Genomic DNA, 20,589 nt, shown 5'->3' with positions numbered 1-20,589 from the left:
GCGACATCACGCTGGATGTGGTTTTTTGCAACACTGTAATGCGTCGTTTTAAATAACATTACCGGTCATTTTCAAGTGACGTTTGTTCCCTTGTGTAGGAAACCCAGTCTTCCTTTGCCCCGCAGACACATAGGATCTCGCTGTTCGCTAAAAGCTTTGGTTTTATGTTCAGTTAAACGAAGCAGGAGTTTATTGACATGATTTTGAGCTTAAAACTGCACTTGTGCTGCTGCTGATACTGAACCGCTCAGAGTAAGTACTATGGGAACTGAAAGGGAAGGGGCTGTAAGTAAATATTCAGTGTGCTCGTTTCATGTCAACATAAAACATGGGCATAGAAGAACAGCTGAAAAGCAAGTTGTTTAGCATTGTGACTTTTAAATGTGCTTACTGGCCATCATCTTATTAGTCATACGCAGTAACAAGACTGATACACCTCACAGGACATTAAATGTTTTGGTGTGATAAGCAGTTCTTAGTCATAGACTATTTTGCCAATGTCTTTTGCCTGTTTGCATGCTTGATGTACGCTGGTGAAAACTCTTATCAGTTGGAAAATGATCAGCATCCATTGTAAAAATGCCTTTACTAGACTATATAATCAAATGGCACTTCAAGAAATACTGACAGATGCTGATTAGCATTTGCTTAGTTAACAAAAGTTTCTCCTTGTCATACATTTTTATATTTGCATCTATCACGCTCAGATCTCTCGATGACTGAAAGCTTTTATGAACACCCTTCGCAGATCCTGTAGCTCCGTACACGAATAATGGCTGAACACCAGATCGAAGACCCAAAGATTGCATTTGCATATCTCCGCCCATCCTGTGTCCTCCTGACTAAAGAACCTACGGTCGCTAACGTAGAAGCTGTTAGCGGTCATCTCCGCAGTGTGAGCGATGGAGCTCTTCAACAGCTCCAGGACTACATTCTGTTTCCCCTCAGATTCGTCCTCAAAACCCCTGGCTCCAAGCGGGAGGGACTTGTCCAGGCGGTGATGGAAGCCATGACGTATGTGCTGGAGAACACTTGCGTTCGGAGCTGGGATTCTCTCAGAGATCTTTTCTCTGAGCTGTGCCTTTGCCTTTGCACGCCAAAAGACCCGGGAAAACCTGCAAAGACCTCTGAGGAGCTAAAGCTGGCTGTCCTTAGATGCTTGGAAGCCCTCATGCACTCTGCCTACGGTGACATCGTTTTTAAACTCTACGAGCCAAGCATGTTGCCTGGACTTGGAGCCGCCGTTTCACTTCTTCTGGCTTTAGCAGAGCACGAAAAGGTCAGAAGAGTTCAGTCTGCTTCTCTTAAATGTCTCCTTGCTTTGTTTCAGCAGTGCGACTGCGAAGAAGAACACATTGAGATAGGAAGGGATGAGAGGGACCTGCTCGGACGCACCTTGGCCACTTTTTTACCCGGGATATCTCGAGCATTGAGTCTCGTAATAAGTGGAGATGTAAGACAAGGCCATGCGGTTACAGTGAAGGCAATGAGGGTTTGGTACAAAGTGGTTGGTCTGGTAATGGCCGATGAGCAGCTTCAGAAAACAGACAATGATTTAGCAGCTGGGGATTTAGGAAGGGTTGAGGAGCTTGTTGTAAAGAGGACTCCGACTTGGTGCAAAGCCACATCCCAACGCCTTGCTTTGGTCCTACAGAAGATCATTTCTTGCACTTCCGCCCACCCGCATTGGAGAGTCAGGCTTGAGCTGGTCACTCTATCCCATTTTCTTCTTACTCAGTGTAGTCAGTCTGTGGGTGAATGTGTCGGTCCACTATTGGAAGCATTGGTAGGTGCAATTAACGATGAGGAGCCTGAGGTTAAACGCAGGTGCAATGTAGCGTTAGATGAGGTGGCACAAATGGGTCAAACCGATGGCAAGCAGGACTTTACTGATATTCTCTCTGAAAACCTCCACAGCTTGGCGTCATCCTTGCCCAGACTCATGAGAACGTCTGATGACCAACGCAAGCTCTTTGTTCTTAACGTGTTCCTTGGGTACCTCAAGATTCTGGGGCCCAAAGTAGATGCGGTACTAACTTCAGCAGTACATCTGGAGCGCATCTCCAAAGCACTGATGCAAGTGATGGAGCTGGACGTAACGGACGTGAAGATCATCGAGGAGAGAACTCTAATGTCTTCGACGGACTTGAGGCCTGACCTGCATCAAATCCCGGCCCAGAGGAAATACTTCCTCTATTTTACAGACGACAAGATATTCTCAGCACTCAGGAAGATCTGCAGAGTGTTGGGATACTACGGAAACCTCTACCTTCTTGTTGACCGCTTCTTGGAACTGTACAAGGAGTCTTCGGTTTACAGAAAACAAGCTGCTTTAGTCCTCAATGAGGTCGTTGTTGGTGCTGCAGGTATTGGAGTAGAAACGGATGGATCTAGGATCGATTGTTCAGGAACAAACCAGTCTAGAACAAGTCAAGAAGACTTCAAGTCTTCAATCATGTCAATCATCGAGGAGTACATTAGTTTGACTAACTGGCATCTCCCTACGGTCTCAGAAGCCTTGGATGGGAAGCTCGAGTCTATAACGTCCTTGGTGTCCAATAATCCAGAGCAAAACTGTTTGCAGCTGCTTCCAGCATCCAAAACTCCAACGCTTCACCAACTCAACAGCAACATCTGGCAAATCTGTATCCAGTTGGAGGGCATCGGGGGCTTCTCCCTGGCGTTAGGCACAGATTTCCGTCTGCTTCTGATGACGACGCTATACCCAGTGCTGGAGAAGGCCGGGGACGAGTCGCTTCTTGTCAGCCAAGCTGCTTTTAGTGCCATGTGTGACCTCTGCAAGGCTTGCGATTACAGTTCACCCAAAGAGCTGGTCATCGAGAACTCTGACTACCTTCTCAATGACGTTTCTCTAAACCTAGCCAGACCCAGTGTGCACCCCCACGCGCCGCGAGTTCTTGCGGTCATGTTCACTCACTCGGATGCCAGTCTGCTGCCTCTAGTGGCCGATGTGGTTCAGGACGTGTTAACAGCACTTGATCTCAGCTACGACCAAAGAACGCCACAGTTCTGTAGTGTGCTACACTCACTCATGAAAGCACTAGGTAAGTCTCACGTGCATATCATTGCCCTTTTGTTGATTTTTAATTGCTTCCATTGTCCTCATTTGTAAGTCTCTTTGGATAAAAATGTCTAAATGACTAAACTCGCTTAGTTTACTAAGAGATAATTCACCCAAAAATGAAGATTCTGTCATTAATTATTCACCCTTATGTCGTTCCAAACCCGTAAGACCTTTGTTTATATTAATAACATAAATTAAGGTACTTTTGATGAAATCCGAAAGCTTGACCCTCCATAGACAGCAATGTAAATTGAAATGTTCCCAGACATAGGTAAAATCCATGTGCTCAAACTTTAAATCTACGAAGCTACAAGAATACTTTTTTCGTGCAAAGAAAACCAAAATAACAACCTTATTCAACAATTCTTCTCCGCTGCTCAGTCTTTTGCCTTTATCAATCTTGATATTGTTGCATCTTGCAACTCAAGAAAGCAATGTCCTACAGTGTTAAGGTCCTTGTACTGCTTGAAATTTTCGTGTGTGTGGTTTTTGTTTTATTTTCATATTTGCATCCTTTCCTATGCTTGTAAATGTAAAATTGAACTTGGTTTCTTTTTATGAAGAGGTGAAAGTGTGGCAGTGTGTAAATGCGATTGATGCAATGTGAGGTGGTTTTACTTTCTGTAACGTGCCAAAAATTTGGACGAAAATTTCCAACCGTGTGCAGTGCCCTTTACTTTTGCTGTCTAATGAGGATCAGAAAGCTCTTGCATATCTTAACTTGTGTTCCTAAGAAGGTGTATGGGTAAAATTTTGGTTTCTACTTGTGATACATCTGAAAAATTGACGCGTTTCACCACAGTGAGATGGTTTCCCGTTAATATGGAACGCCAGAAGACGCCCAGCAAGGAGACCCAGAATAAAGAGTGTGTGAACTTGAGGCAGTTTCTCCTGGACTATAAGAAGCAGAAGGAGCTCGCAGAAGGCATTGGAGTGGAGGAGGAAGATTCAGAGGACTTAGGTTTGTAATTTACATGTTTTTCTACAGAAAAAAAGTGCTCTTTTTCACGCTTATGGTACAAAAAATACATATAATTGTACCCCAATGCTATTTGGGGAACACCAAGAATATTTTATTATACTTTCTATGTATTAAACATGTACTTGTGAAGTACATTTGTAGCAACCAACTAGTGTATGAAAGATCGGTTTACCACGAGCGGTAACGGAATATGTTTTTTAATACAGAGAAAGTTTGTTAAAAGCACATTTTAATTCATATTCATGGTGTCCTGAAAAAGCACATTTGTGTACACTATCATACGCGTTAGTACTAAAGAATTATTTTTAGTGCATTAAGTACAAAATGGAGCACCCCGAGTGTTTTTTTTCACCTGGAAAATTTAAATCGAAACATGATCTGACTTATGATTTTTTTTTTGCCCGGCGAATGATGAACCCTCCACGGCTCTTCAGCCTAATTTAGCAGAATTGTTCATGCATTCGAACCTGAATCGAGGCCGTCTTCGAGGAATGTGCGTTTATTTACTTGTGCACTTAGTCAAACGTTTTGGACCTGCATTTCCCAGGATGCATTATCTGTGTTGACTTTCTTCGAAATGCATTAAATTTCTCTACGGTAGAAAACGGTTGTGCTTTACGGTGCCTGCCTGCAATTTAATCCTGGACAGTAATGATCCAGTGAGGAGTCACGGCATAAAAGTGAAAAGTGCTGGAAGTGTTACGTTAATTCTGCTGAAGGTTTCATCATAACCGCAGACCTGTAACAGGGCTAGTCGCGTCCCCTTGAACAAGCTGCAGTAAGTGCTTTACACAAGGGTACAGATGTAATAGAGCAGAATTATGACCGCGCGAGCTCCGTTTCTGGCTCATCTTCAATCCTCCACATGCTGAGTCTTTCAACTCGGGGCTCAGATTTCTGATCATTAAACCAACGCCACACAGAGCCGAATTCCCAGAGCCATCCGTTACGGAGGCGTTCGCTGAAGGTCTGTAGCCGATTTACAAAAACGCATTCAGTTGATGATGCCTGACTTTTGAGCGTGCACGTGCATTTGCTTTCTAAATCCGCAGAAGTTCCTCCACAAACTTCTGATGAGGACACAGATGGTCCTGCAGAGAAAAAAGAGCTTCCTCTTCATATCCGGATTGCGAGAGACGTGATGGAGCGATGCGTCCACCTGCTCTCCGACTCCAGCCTGAGAACCCGGCTCAAGGTGGCGAAATCTCTTCTGCTTTGCCGTCGCGTTTGCTTTGAGAAGAGAGGCCCTGAAGGCCAAGGTGTGTGTGTGTGTGTGTATTTACAGGTGTTGGACGTCTTGGAGTTGTGTGTGTGCGTTTTATGCGAGCGAGAGGACGAGCTGCTTCCCATGGTGCACCGGTGCTGGCCTCCTCTCCTCCAGCGTCTCACCAACGACGACCCCCTCGCTGTGCCGCGAGCATTCAAGGTGAGATCATGCCCTAGCAACCGTCAGCTATGCCCTAGCAACCAGATACCAACACTCAGAAAAAACGAAGCCTTATCAATGCCTAGTTTACACAGTTGCATAAACTTAGCCTCTATGTTAACAACACTAGTTTGACCAACTTTCAAGCAAGGGGTCATCAGTCTTATATTCTGGATTTAACTTGCTTAATGGGGGCTCTTGCTGATTTCTGATTTTTTCCACATATGTACACTGAAAAAATTAATAAAAAAATTATATATATATATATATATATATATATATATATATATATATATATATATATATATATATATAAAATTTATTTATTTATTATTTTTGTATTTTTATATATATATTGATTTTTATGCTTCATATACTGAAAAATATTTTAAGGCAAGTGGTTGCAAACTATTTATTTTAGTTACATTTAAATGAATTTTGTTACGTTTGTCTATTTATTATTGCATTGCTAAAAATAAATTTAATACTGAAGATAAAATGAACCAAAATCTGCATGTTAGAATTATTTCTGTAAAGTTAATGTGACAGTAATGATGCTAGAAATTCAGATTAGATCACAGAAATAAATCACGTTTTAAAATACACGCAAACAGAAATGAGTTATTTTAGTTATTTGACAAATTTACAAATTGTACTATATTTTTGATCAAGTAAATACAGCCATGGTGAGAAAAAAAAAATTGTTCTGTCAAACATTTAATAAAATCCAAAATCTGTTTTTGTTTACCTAATATATGCATGTGTGTATTTATAATTTACTAAATGTATGTGTATGTGTGTGTGTGTATATATATATATATATATATATATATATATATATATATATATATATATATATATATATATATATATGTATATGTAATAAATATGTAATAAATATATAGAGAACATACATATTATGTAAAGAAAACCTTTTATTTTGTACGTTTAATCACTATTAATCATTTGACAGCTCTACAAATAAATCATACCAACCTCAAGCATTTGAGCACTGTTGTATATGAGCTGGAAGACATCTACAGGTGAGTTTTTCTGCGTGCGTCTCCAGGTGCTGTGTGTTCTGGGTGAGTCGTGTGGGGACTTTCTGAGGAAGCGCGTGTCTAAAGAGGTCCTGCCCCGTCTCGGCTCGTCTCTGGTGAAGCAGGCGGAGGTCAGCGCTCGCTCCGGACCCGTCTACACACACACACTGGCTTACAAACTCCAGCTGGCCGTGCTGCAGGGCCTCGGACCGCTCTGTGTCCAACTGGACCTGAGTAAGTCTCCCAGACGCTTGCTGGAAATGAACTGTACTTAATAATCGGCTATTGCAGGTTTTTATATATAATATATATAGTGTAAAGAAATGAAAACGTGCTAAACAAACACACAGCATTAAATGTAAAAAATAAGGTTTAACTAGTTGTTACATCGTCCCACATAAAAATATATTAAGTGGAATAAAAATGAATTTAATGTATGTGTGGATAGTTTAAAATCCAAAACTAAATCCTCACATCTTCTTCCTAAATTATTACTAAAAACAAAAATGCATCTACTTTCAATAATGTGCTAAATGTTTGAGATAAATATAGCCTTCAACTAGAAGAATGTAGGACAGGATCGTATTTTAGGATTTGAACCATTTCTGCTCCTAAAAGTGTGTTTATGTTAATATTACTTTTCGTCGCCTGCATAAACTTAGGGGAGAAAGGCATTTGGAAAAAATGAGATGGAAAAGTATTATTTTAATATATACACTTTGAATTGGATTTTATTTTCAGATTTGTTTTCACTGTAAGATTAGTTAAAGTTTCACATTTGCTGTGGTTAAATGTGTTTAGTTATTTTATTTAAAAATATATATTTTTAATATTATATTTAAAATTTATAATATATATATATATATATATATATATATATGTATGTGTGTGTGTATGTATGTATGTATGTGTATATATATATATATGTATATATATATATATATATATATATATATATATATATATATATATATATATATATATATATATATATGTATATATATATATATATATATATATGTATATATATATATATATATATATATATATATATATATATATATATATATATATATATATATATATATATGTATATATATATATATATATATGTATATATATATATATATGTATATGTATATGTATATGTATATGTATATATATATATATATATATATGTATATATGTATGTGTATGTATATATGTATATATATGTATATGTATGTATATATGTATATATATGTATATATATATATATATATGTATATATATATGTGTATATATATATATATATATATATATATATATATATATATATATATATATATATATATATATATAAATTTTTATATATAAGCTTTATTTCAAAATTGTTATATATAGTTTTAGAAGTAGTTAATTCTGTGTAACTTTAAAATGTGTGTGTGTGTATATATGTATGTATATATATATATATATATATATATATATATATATATATATATATATATATAAAAATTTATTTATTTTTTATTTAATTGCAATAACCCTGTTATAAGTGTTTTACTTTGTTGCTTTTGCTTGCAAAGTGAATGTAAAACTAGTGATTTCAATAATGCAGGATGGAATTAAAAACCCTTTAATGCTTTTGAGGGATAACATAACTTTAGTTTTTTAGGTGAGACATTTTAGTTTTGCTTTTGTTCTTTTTTTTGAGCGAAAAACTAAACGAAACCCATTTTTAATAGCCTTGTGTATTTTTTTTTTTCCCCGTCGTATTTTTTTTATCCGTTGAGAAAACGCATTTAGACCCTAACCCACGTTGAAGAGTCCTACAGTATACTGATGAAACGCATGCTCTACCAACGTGTCTGAGCTCCAGACGAGCACCAGATGGCGGCGTCGCTCCAGTCTCTCAGTCTCTCTCCTCCGGTCACGTCCCGCGCTGCTCTGCTCTTTCGGAGGGGGGCGCTTCTCTCTCTCCTTTCTGATGTAATCCAAAGGCTGAAAGCTCGCGTGCTGCAGTCGACGTGACGCCTGAAGTCCGGGAAGCGCGCTGCAGACCCGAAGCCCGGCGGCGGGCCGGAGTGATTTGCCGTCTGATTGCGGAGAAGATCCATCCGGAGGAAAACGCTGAATACTGATAGAGTTTCCATGGTTATGAGAGACAGACACGAGAGGTCACGCTGTTTATTTCCCAGCTGGCTCTCGCACATCATTTTCCCTCTTTATTATTCTCCATCCATCCTTCGTTTCTCGCCGTCCCTCTGCATTCACCTCCATTTTTCTAGAGTAATGAGGCTCTACATCAGGCTGCTTAATTAATTAATTAGGGTAATGCTGCCATGGAGACTATTAGAATATATTAGAACATCTGTGGCCGTCGTGACGCAGGCGTTCACTGTTTGCATTTCTGCGGTGAATTTTAAGTCAGCCGGGTGGAGAAATGCATTAAAGCGCCGCTCTTGTGGATTACCAAAGGTTCATGTTTAGTTTCCGGGAGTTCCAGCTTGACATGCATGCAAGGTCAAAAGCACGTTTCATCTTATTTGTTCGATGACTTCCAAATGATTCGTTTTTTTTTTTCAAACTCTTCCGGTGATTTGATTTGATTTTGTCCGTGAGCTTTCAACGGCACAAGAGTGACCCCTAGTGGTGAAGAATGAATCGACGTTTTCATTCAGACCAACAGTCGGCCGGGAAATACGCTCATGTTTCATTCGGATGTTTTAAAGACGACGCTTTCTTTTTGAGAGGCAATCGCTTATTTTCAGATTTGAAGCTTTGCGGGACGTTTTCATTCACTTGGAGCTGCGTGAAAGATCATTTTAAAGAACTACGAGCGCGGTGGGAATAAAGGATTAGGACGGATGTTTTAGGACGAGTGTTTATTCTGAGTGTGTTTGCAGCGGAGGCCGATCTGGATCTGGTGATTGACGCCTGTCTTCCGTACCTGAGCTGCCGACAGCCAATCAGACTGCAGGAGGCGTGTCTCAGGTAAAGCCCCACCCACTGTGAAACTAAAATGCATAATTTCTTTTATACAAGCGATTCATTTTGTACTATTTGCTTATAGCCTCAGGAGTTTGCAAAGACTAATATCAACATTTTTAATATTGTTATTATTATTTATTGTAATTCATTCACAATGGTGTAATTTGATGGCTGCAGTCATTTTTGATTTGAAGTATAGCTATAGGTTTACCAATATTTGGTCATATTGGGATTCGACCAATAGAAAGAGAGAATAGAACGAAATTTGACCAATGCATTTCAAACTGATTAAGTGACAAATGACTGAAAAGCATTGGCACAAATAAATAATATATTCATATTATAATGAAATATGTAATTAATAACATAGCAATATATTATAATGCATACAATCCAATTTTATAAAATGTATTTAATTGTATTTATAGAATGCAATTTTTTTAATTACAATTATAAAAAAGCGAATTTAACAATATTTCAACCGTTACAAGTGTATATAAAGTGCTGCCAATGTATATTTTTTACAGAATACATTTGTGTACTGTGTACATTTATTGATATATCATATACATGCATGTATATATTTAATAAAAATGTTATGTTTATATTTTAAATATTTATAGATAATAAAATTTTTTTTTTATATATATATATATATATATATATATATATATATATATTTTAAAATCAATTTATATATATATAAAATATTTAAAAATATATATATAAAAATATATATATATATATAAAATATATATATATATATATAAATATATATATATATATAAAAAATATATATATATATATATACACAAAATTTTATATATATATATATATATATATAATGTGTGTGTGTAATATACACATGTACACAATTATATTATGTAAATGAAAACTTATTTTAACTTATATATTATGTAAATGAAAACTTATTTTTAATGTGTTTAATTGTTTGACAGCTCTTTTATATAATTAAAATAAAAAAATACATTAATGTATCATATATATATATACACACACACACACACACACGACTTTGATAAACTTTAAATGTCAGAATTGAGAGTTGAATCAAAGTTTTGTTATCCTGCTCCCTAGATTTCATTAGAATGCAAGTTACCGTAATTCTATTCCACATGGAGTGCTGCTGTAAGTATAGGGTCTGCTCTGTCGTGTCGTCTGCAGTGTTTTCCGCTCGCTGACGGAGCTGGACTCGGACGTGTGCTGGTTCAGTCTGACCGAGCGGTGCTGTCCCGTCCCGTACGAGCCTCCTCATCCTCGTCTGCTGCCCGTGACGCTGAGCGGATCAGAGCAGCCCAGAAACCAGTTCACAGACAACATCCTCACATTACTGCAGGAGCTCGAGGACACGCCACAAGCTTCAGACTCCAGCCTTATCAAGTGAACCATGTCTTCAGCCGGAATACCCTAATTATTGCACTTCAAATTACGCTTCACTGAAATAAATTAACACGCTATCTTTCAGAATCATCATTTCACGTTTTTTTGGATGGCATCGGCGACTAATATCAAACAACAGTAATTATATGGTATTCTGGTAATACCATAATTATTATACTTAGTGTTACTATGTTACGTTAATATGGAATCTTTCAAAAACACTTTGTTCTTTTTTTCTCTCTCCCTTTTTGGATGAGATCTGTGGCTAATATCAAATTACTAGAGTTTTACTGTAATTATATGGTATTCTGGCAGAAAAAAAAAATCAGCACGAGAGTAGAGCTTTGTATACGTTTTGCCTTTTTTATTTGTAACAACAATTATTTTACTGTTCATACTGTTTATTATTTTTAATAAAAAAAATAAACATTTTATTTTGAAATGCATCCGCTATTTATTATTATGCTGTACTTCACTGAAAAAAAAATAATAATAATTATATATATATATATATATATATATATATATATATAATTATATATATATATAATAATTATTATTTATATATATATATATATATATATATATATATATATATATATATATATATATATATATATATTTTATTTTATTTTTTTAAATCAAGTAGACCATTGTTTAGAATTTTTAAAAAAATTTATATTTATTGCACAATTAGTTTTTAATGAAATGTTTTAGTTCTATTACCGGTAGACTAGCATTCAGCAGGTTCCGGTCTGGTCTCGTGTGGTCTCGGTTTGTTCAGTGACAGTCTAATAGATGTGCTGCCCGTGTGAGCCGCATTAAAGCTGCCTCATATGCTTTGTGTGAGCCTGCCGCGGTGTTATCTGCACTGTACTTTGCTATTTATCCTGCTGCCAGGGCTGACAGAGGCGCTATTATTCACCGTCCCGCCGCCGGGGCTAGCGCTCGGCGCACGGGGGTGATGCCACTTCCTCTCGGACGCCTCTGATAAGTGTAGAGGCATCATTATAGAGTCGAACCGCTTGACATGCGCTTTGTTTGAGGGATCCGTCGCCGGCGAAGACCGCAGAGCAAACGGAAACGATGAAATGAAGAACTGAGGCGAGTTTCCAGGTTAAGCTCTTTTGTTAGATCGAAAAGTCAACGTTAACGGGTTTTAAGTCATTTTAGTAAAATTAACTGTATTTTTTTTTATATAATAAGGCATAAAGTTAGACAGCTCATTTGCGTAGTGACGTGGCTGACGTTTTAAAATGCGATTTTTCAAGCGTTTTGAGAGGAAATTCAAATTTTATTTTTATATTAAATTTATTTTTATATTAAACACGTAAAAAAATTTACATTTTATTTTATTGATGACGAATATGAAAAAGTAGACACAGGGAAAATATACTAATAATATTTAATACTCAATATGTTCGCAAATCCGACATTTTCATATGCCGCCTTTCTTTCTTTTTCATATTCGTCATTATTTCCTATCAAAATGCACAAACTCAAAATCCTTTTATTTATTTATTTTTTAAAATGGGCGAAAGTTTCGTAGGCAGTGTGTAAACGTGATCGGCACAAGGCGAGGCGTTTAGTTATTTTGCCAGAAAATGTCTCGGTGCGCCTTCATTGTGACAGAAAAGAAAACAACGAAAATCTAAAAAAAAAATTGCATAGAGGTATAAAAAAAAAAAAATAGCAAAGTGTAGGCCTTCTATAAAATAATAGCACTTTTTTAAAATAATATATTTAACTTATTAAATAAAAAGTAAAATGTTACCACACTGTTTTAATATTTTGTGTATTATTTAATTTCAAATATAAAATATAAGTTCAATATTATTATTTATTGTTTTAGCTACATTTGATTAGTCATGCTAGCGCTGAATTTCTGAACATGACCGTCCACGCCTGCAAGCGTCCTAATGTTTTCTGGAAGTTGTTTGGCTGTTTTTAACTGGTCTTCGGACTGGTTTTAGATATTGCAGCAACTTAAAATTAGCAAGGCAGCAATATTTAGCTTACCTTCAGAAGACCTGAAGCGTCCCGGATGATATTTGGAGCCTCCAGAGAAACAGCTGCTTCCACTTTATCGTCCATTACGAATTGCTTTATGTAAAACACGTATTTAAAAACACGTATTTAATACTTAATTTTTCAGGGTAGCCAATCGCTGTCTCAAATTGCATTCAAACGTGTTAACCTTCGCGCAGTTGCGTAAAAACCTGCAGTTTGAAAGTTGTGCGATTTTAATTCTGTGACGTCGATCTTCTATTGGTCACGTGACTCAGAAAAATAAATAAAAATAAAGCAATAAGCCTAAAAATGTGGCGATTCTATCCATATACGGTCTTTCCATAAACGTAGCAAGGTTTAACAAAATAAAACCAAATAACGTGTTAAAAACTATGTAGCTGCTCAGAAATGGTCTTGGTTGCCAAGCAACATACAGACGCGGCTCAACCAATCAGAATCAAAGAAACGTTTGTTCCATAATCAGAATTTTGGATCACATCATTTAACATAAAAAAGCAAGCAAATCATTTATTAATGATACGCGACGACGTACGATCAATGTACAATGTTTTTTTTATTTGATAAAGGCATACATTGAAGGTGAAACTTTCGTAGGATTACTTAATATACACAATCTGTACATGTATTACTTCCAGAAAGAACTATTGAATCAAACTGTAAAAATCAAAGAAACGAGAAACAGAGCTGTTGTTTATACCGTTGAACATACCGTGAGTGTTTTCGGGATCTTTTAAAGCTGCATAAAAACCACAAAACGTCGTAATATTGTGCGCACCGTCCTTCCACTGACACAAAAAGCTCCATGAAACATGTTTGCAAAAGCTGGCCCTCAGACTGGTGCCGGTAACGTTATACATGTAAACAATGATAGTAATATTACAGCATGTCAATGTCATCGTTTAGACCCGATGAAGAATATTTCAAACATTCACTTTGTTCTGCCGCTTCTAGCCGTCTATACATCGTATCAAAACCACGAAGAATGACCGAAGAGTTTGAATCAACTGCCTAAATTTGGTTTCTCGCTCACTGGCAAATATTATTAGAAATGTTTGTCTCATGCACTCGCTGTTCTGAACATCTACCTTCGTTTTTATACAGAAATATACATGTTCTGGTAGAGCGATAGTTCACTCGGAAATTCATATTTTGTCATTATGTGCTCTCTTAAAGGAATAGTTCACCAAAAATGGAAGTCCTGTCATCGTTTACTCGACCTCGAGTAGTTCCTAATCGATTAATTAATTTGTTCTGACTTCCGTAGTAGGAAAAAAATACTATGGGAGTCAATGGTGACCCAAAACAGCCTGGTTTAAAACTTAAAACATTTTTGGGTGAACTATTCCTTTAAATCTGGCATTGCTTCAAACCTGTATGACTCAATGTTTTCAATAAAACACAATATCATTTATTTTGCAGAATGGCTAAGCTGCTCTTTGGAAGTAGATCCAGGGGCTATTAAAAATAAATAATAATAAATAAGATAAAAAAAAAAACATAAAATGAAATAAAATGCGATAAAGCTTCAAAGAGACAATAAAATAAAATATAAATAAAATAGGTTAACTTAATTTATTGAGCAGAACTACTCTTTAAAAAAATATACAGTGACCAGGGTCTAAAAAACTAAATGAGATTAAATAAAAAACTTCAAAAAGGACACAAAAACATCAAATGAAATCAAAGGATAAAATGCATTTTCAAAAACAACCATTAAATAAAGTGAAATGAAGCCTCAGAACAAATGAGTAAATATAAATGTAAAGCTTCTAAAAGGACAACAACTGCAAAAATAAAATGAAAAAGCATTACATAAAAGAAAAAATTATTTCAACACGAATTGTTTGAACACTTTGAAACAGGACAGAGCTTCAAAAAAGGACAGGAAAAGGAGAGTAATCGTTTAATAATAAATTAAAACAAAGTGCAAAAAAAAAAAAAAATATCTTAAAGGGATCCCCGGATGTTAAGACATTTATAGCGTAATGACGTAAATTATGTCTCTTACTGAAATATGTAACAGAGACCCATAAAAGGTGTGTGTTATTTCAAAAATCAACAACCGTTTCTGGACTATGGGGGGCGCCATTATTTTTGCACATTACCTTCTGCGTCAATGATGTCAAACGGTTCCCTCGGTGAGCGTCAACGAAACTGATAAGGTACCACACTGTGTCGTTATCGGTCGAAAGGCAACAAGAGAAGCGATGTATGACAAAGTCGGACAAAAATGCGTGCAGACGAACAGAACTTCCTAAAGTGTCTCTGTCGTCTCCACTTAAGACCGCAGCGACCGTAAAGAGCTTTAAAAACGACGGGACAAGACATGCAGTGCCGTCCCGTTAGGAAGCAAACGTACGTTTATTATTATTACGTCGCGGACTTTCTTAAAGCGGATATCCAGGGCATTTAGACTTCTCGAGTCGTCTAGCTCACCGTTTTCTACGTCGTCAGAGTAACGGCGCCCCCCGCAGTCCAAAATATATAAAACGATGCAATTTAAACCGCTGGCGGGTTTCCGTCGACACATTTCGATATTGGACACGATCGACGTTATATTAAGCCACACGAGTCTCAATACCCAGGGTTCCCTTTAAACGTTTTTTTTCGTCGTTTTTACGCAAGAACGTCGGTCATATGGGTTTGGAACGGCTTTTCAGGCGCGAGGAATCGTGGGTGTTTGGGTGGGCGGGGCCTAAAGCGCGCAGCTCTCAGTGCAGTCAGTGGTGCTGTCGTCGGCGGACCTCTTCTTGAGCTCGCGGCCGGGTTTGTGGTGAGCGTGGTGGGCCGGCTGGTGCTTGTGCTGCTCCTCCTGTGACTCCGCCCCCTTCCCCTCGGGCCGCTCCACCTGCAGGTACGCCCGCACGCGATGGTGCCGCAGCTTGCTGTCGCTGAAGTCGATGACGCGGCACTCGTACGTGCCCTCGTCCGCCGGCTTCACGCTGGACAGGCGGAGCTTGTGGGAGATGTTGCTACCTGCAACCTTCACCACCTGCGGAGAGACGGACGGGAGAGCGTCATGAATCAGCCTCGAAAAGCGCTGAGTTAAAGACGGACCCCTACTGATTCGGGACGAAATGTGCAGCGCGTTTCAGAAAATCAGATCTCGGACAGCTTTTTGAGGATATAATACATTTTGACCACCTGGTCTCGTGGCGTATATATCCTTTTCTCACAGATGATCATTTCTTTGACTAAAAGCATCAGAATATCATGACTTCAGAACAATATTAATATGCTGGGATGTTTGGAAAGCAATGCTTTTTAGCGTCATCATCACAGACGCTAGGTTTGTTCGGCAGCTCGGCGCGGTTGCATCAAGAAATGCGTTTTTATATCAGTTTCGTGTTTGTTGGATTTTGTGTAGGGCATATTTCCTACATGATAGAGCGTTAACTTTTAGCAGCAGTCCATGGATAGTTTCTGAAAGTCGGCGATATGTACCTATATCAACGTAATAAAATGTGCCAGGGGTCACGTATTGAACCTGTGTGTAAGGCGCGGGAAAACGGTGTCATACAAAAAGTGCATTTTGCGCTATTTTGCTTCCATAAAAAGATTTGCGTTTCTGGATTTTAATTACGTCGTATATTTTTCAGAATACGTTTTTATTCTGCAGTGAGCCAGAAATGTAACCAAACTTCTCAGTTTCACTCCCATCTGTATTCTGTAGTTTTTTGCCGAGGGGTTTGTTGTTCATCTATCATTCGCCGGCTTTCTGTTACATTTCATTCCCAAAAAAAAAAAAAAAAAAAAAAAGTATTGTAGTTTTTGGCTGTTGAAATTACTTTCTGATTTATGGAGTGATAAGAAGAAATATTACATAAACATCCCATTTTTAAATTATTTAACATGAAACCAGAATTTCGTACCCGGCTTTATCCACGGTTCAAATTTATGGTATGCAAACGCATGCAAATTAGCGCATATTTAATTGCATAATGAATCGTCTGCGCATTTAAATATATTCTTAAAAACCTGTAATGCGAAATCCATTGCCGTAATGTATTACTGTGATTAATCAGCTGGTTAAAATATGGTTATTTTTATTAATTAACTATCACCCTGTTTACCTGCATCTACACTAAAGCCTGTGGAGCTCGAGACGAAAAAACCTCTGGGCTTGTTTTTTTCTGCTGCATCTGCAGTGAAACACAACAGCAGAAGAGATCTGAGAGACCGGCTCCGTCTCAAACACACACTCTGTACTGAAGACCCAAAGGGTTCAGGACGGCATTTGGGACGGGGCCAGCACAGCAAGCTGTGGTCAAGACAAGGGAGAAATCTGACACGCTGAAGATGGAAACAACGGGATGCAAATAAAATAATATATGATAAAAAAATCAATTAATTAATATAAAAAGCTTGAAAAATATTAATATATATTATATTTGTATTCATAAAATTTTATTAAATTTTTAATAAAAAAATAATTAAATGTGTTTTTTTCATGAACTAGTGCGAAAAACATTAAATACAAAACTGAACAAAAAGTTATGACTAAATGTTGTGTGTCAAGGACTGCTTAAAATGATCCATGCAGTTAAAAGCATGCTGTCTGCGCACTCTATACGGCAAAAAATAATTAAAATAATACCTGATATTATAACCAGGGAGTGACAATTATGTTCTGTTTGTTTAGTTAGTGCGGCGCAGAAACACGTCAGTGGAGGAAATGTAACGCAGTAAAACGGAGCGAGGGAGAATAATACGACAAATGAGGCAGTGCAGTAAAACAGAGAGCGAGTCAATTAAAACATAAAACACTGCAAAAAATGGTTTTCCTGTTTTCAGGGAAAAAAAAAAAAAAAAATTAAAAATAAGCAAGTTTTTACTTGAAACAAGCAAAATAATCTGCCAATGGAGTATGAAATGATCTTCTCGTCGGTTTTTAAATAAGATTATTTTGCTCGTCACTTCATTTTCACTTGTTTTTTATGAAAACAAGAGAATCATTTTCGCTCGTCTAGAAAGTCCTAAGAATCTTTAGATATATCGGCTGGAAACGAGGCAAAAAATCTTGGCTCGGAAAGCTATTTTCGCAGCGAACGCAATGCAGTGAGAGACTGATAAATAGAGGAGAGGAGGGTAAACACAGTAAAATGAGAGAACAGCTGAGGAGATGCAGTGAGACATAAATGTTTTAATGTATAAAAACTATGATATTATTTCAATGACAATAACAATGGTTTATCATAATAGCTTGGTGGTTTAATGTAAAAAAAATTAAGGAAAAAATAGAAGATTAAATACAATTTTACTGTACAATGTAAATATATATTTTTACATTAAATGTGTGTCCATTAAAATCTATTTTTGTAAAAAAATAAATAAATAAATAATATATATATATATATATATATATATATGTATATATATTAGTAATACTACTACAAACAATAACAACATTCATTTGAAAACTCCACATTTTAAAAAAAAAATTAAAAGTTTTAATAGTTAGTAAACAAATAAGTTGTAATTCAGTTCTTTTCCTCAAATTATTAAAATAATAATTGTGTGAATTGTTACACAGAACCGTATGATCCTGTTTTGTCTTATTGTGGGAATCTCTTTGTTCAGCTGAGCGCAAATGAAGCAAAATGTTAGTTTTTTGCTCGCCTGGAAAGCCCTTTTTCGAATTGAACAATCTTTAGATGTATCGGCTGGAAACGAGGCAAAAAGCCTTGGCTCGAACGCAATGCAGCGAGAGGCTGGTCAATAGAGGAGAGGAGGGTAAACACGGTAAAATGAGTGAAATGCAACAGCTGAGGAGATGCAGCGAGATGCAGTGAAAGCCACCGGGCTGCACGTGAGCAGTAATGAGATGAGCTGCGGAAACACATCAGCAGTAATGAGATGAGCTCAATAAAACACATCAAATCAGGTGGATGAATAAACATCTCTTCCTAACGTGAAACACAGAGACAATAGGATCAGCTCGGCTCGGCACAGCTCTGCCAGAGGATTTAATGAGCAGCAGAGAGAGATGGTCCACACACACACACAATAAAGCAACATCCTACTGCCGGCTGAAAAAGCAGAGTCTCAAATTGATTAGCGAGGATCAGGTGGATAAATAAACATACACAAAAACTAAGAACACGATAAAGAGGGTTAAAAAAAAAAAGGACAAAATATCGTAACCTTTTAATTTCGAGATGTGTGTAGCAGGTGGACCTCCTCCCCATGGGGTTGGAGGAACAGCAGCATAACGCCGTGGATCATCGCAAAATTGTTGGTCCGGCTCGGATCCACAGCTCTGCTTGTCCTTGTGAATATTTAATGAAGCAGCAGAGAGAGATGCTTTGATTTATCCACCCCTAACTTAACACACACACACACACACACACAGAGGTAACGCTCACCTTCAACATCCTACCGGTTTGAAGTGGGTGCCTGAAAAACTGCATGTTTCAGCTCTATAGTCTCAGGATTGAGGTCAGATTAGAAGGCCACTTTACAATAGTCAACGGGCTTTAGCCGTCTTGGGTGTTTTTAGCGGTGTGTTTTGGGTCATTGTCCTGTTGTAAGACGCATGACCTGCGACTGAGACCAAGCTTTCTGACAAAAGTACACGCAGAGGCCAAAACTAACACCCTGTGCCACTGCAGCAAAGCAGCCCCAGAACATAAAGAGCCTCCTCCATGTTTCACAGTAGGGACAGTGTTCTTTTCTTGATATGCTTCAAAAAAAAAAAAAGGACAAAAGCTTTGTCGTGTCAACATGTAATTTATTCCAGTCTTGCTTTTTATGATTCCTTTGTATGGTGTCCTCCTTGGTGCGTCTCCCACTTATTAGCCCCATGGGTTCGGGATTGGACTGAAACTGAGCAAAGTTCATGAATCTCGCAATTTCATATTACTTAGATTTTGATCAATAAAATAACGTCCAGGAGGTTTGGTCCCATGGAAAATATATATATGTATTTAGTCACAGGAACATCTAGCGCCTTTTATAACATTTTAATTTTCTTTCTGTGTCTCTTAATCTCAATTTTTGTCTCTGAGACAACTCTTTCCTTTTGTCTTAGCCTCTGGTCCATGTCTGAGTGTGGTACACACCATATCATCACCAAACAACACAGTGATTACCTGGAGCCATATATATAGGCCCAAAATGATTACAAGGTTGTAGACACCTGTGATGCTAATTAGTGGACACACCTTGAATTAACATGTCCCTTTGGTCACATTACCAGTGTTTTAAGGGTACCATCATTTTTGTCCATGCCTGTTTCGTGAGTTTATTTTTATAAATTCTAATCTGTTGAAGCATGGTTGAAAAACAATGTCTGACTTTCATTAGTTTAACATTTATAAATTTTTATTTATTATTACTTTTGTCAGATTAAAGTTATTTCTGTGACCATTGTGACTTTTTCTTTCATATAAGGGTACCAACAATTTTGTATACGTCTGTATGTATTTAAGCAGCGTTTATCATTTCATGCAGTTTAAGTTGACGTGTAAAACAGAAATAAAATAAAATGTATTTAGATGTTAATAAATAACGAACAAATTATTAAAACCTTAACATATAACGTAAGGAAATTATTATTATAAACGCTATATAATATAATGATAATATAATAGTTTGGGTAAATAGCTTGATGGTTCAGTTTATTGTTTAGTAGTATTATTGGAAAAAATAA

At 37.0% G+C, this 20,589-nt stretch overlaps 2 protein-coding genes across 4 annotated transcripts in view; one reads left to right on the top strand and one right to left on the bottom strand.

Annotated features, from left to right (window-relative positions):
• Window positions 1-5: 5 nt before the first annotated feature.
• On the top strand, window positions 6-11,349 carry tti1 (TELO2 interacting protein 1). 2 transcript variants are annotated; one of them, XM_043230229.1, is made up of 8 exons: window positions 6-252; window positions 749-3,065; window positions 3,888-4,046; window positions 5,120-5,262; window positions 5,353-5,493; window positions 6,563-6,767; window positions 9,422-9,509; window positions 10,692-11,349. In XM_043230229.1, exons 2-8 carry the CDS (start codon window positions 773-775, stop codon window positions 10,909-10,911), a joined length of 3,249 nt encoding a protein of 1,082 aa, XP_043086164.1. In that variant the 5' UTR covers window positions 6-252; window positions 749-772; the 3' UTR covers window positions 10,912-11,349. The 2 variants fall into 2 exon arrangements, with proteins under 2 accessions (XP_043086164.1, XP_043086165.1); XM_043230230.1 differs by lacking the exons at window positions 9,422-9,509; window positions 10,692-11,349 and having other exon boundaries at window positions 114-252; window positions 6,467-6,603.
• Window positions 11,350-14,647: 3,298 nt separating this feature from the next.
• The window catches only part of LOC122332899 (V-set and transmembrane domain-containing protein 2-like protein), a 45,034-nt gene continuing 39,092 nt past the window's right edge, over window positions 14,648-20,589 (bottom strand). For both annotated transcript variants that reach the window (XM_043230364.1, XM_043230362.1), the window contains one exon: window positions 14,648-15,930. In XM_043230364.1, coding sequence (XP_043086299.1) covers window positions 15,634-15,930 — 297 coding nt within the window. In that variant the 3' untranslated portion in view covers window positions 14,648-15,633. The remainder of the gene's footprint in view (window positions 15,931-20,589) is intronic.

Source organism: Puntigrus tetrazona, unplaced genomic scaffold (assembly GCF_018831695.1).
Source record: "Puntigrus tetrazona isolate hp1 unplaced genomic scaffold, ASM1883169v1 S000000148, whole genome shotgun sequence".
NCBI lineage: Eukaryota > Metazoa > Chordata > Actinopteri > Cypriniformes > Cyprinidae > Puntigrus > Puntigrus tetrazona.
Note: the sequence above shows the minus strand (reverse complement) of the source record. Positions and strands in the feature narration are given on the sequence as shown.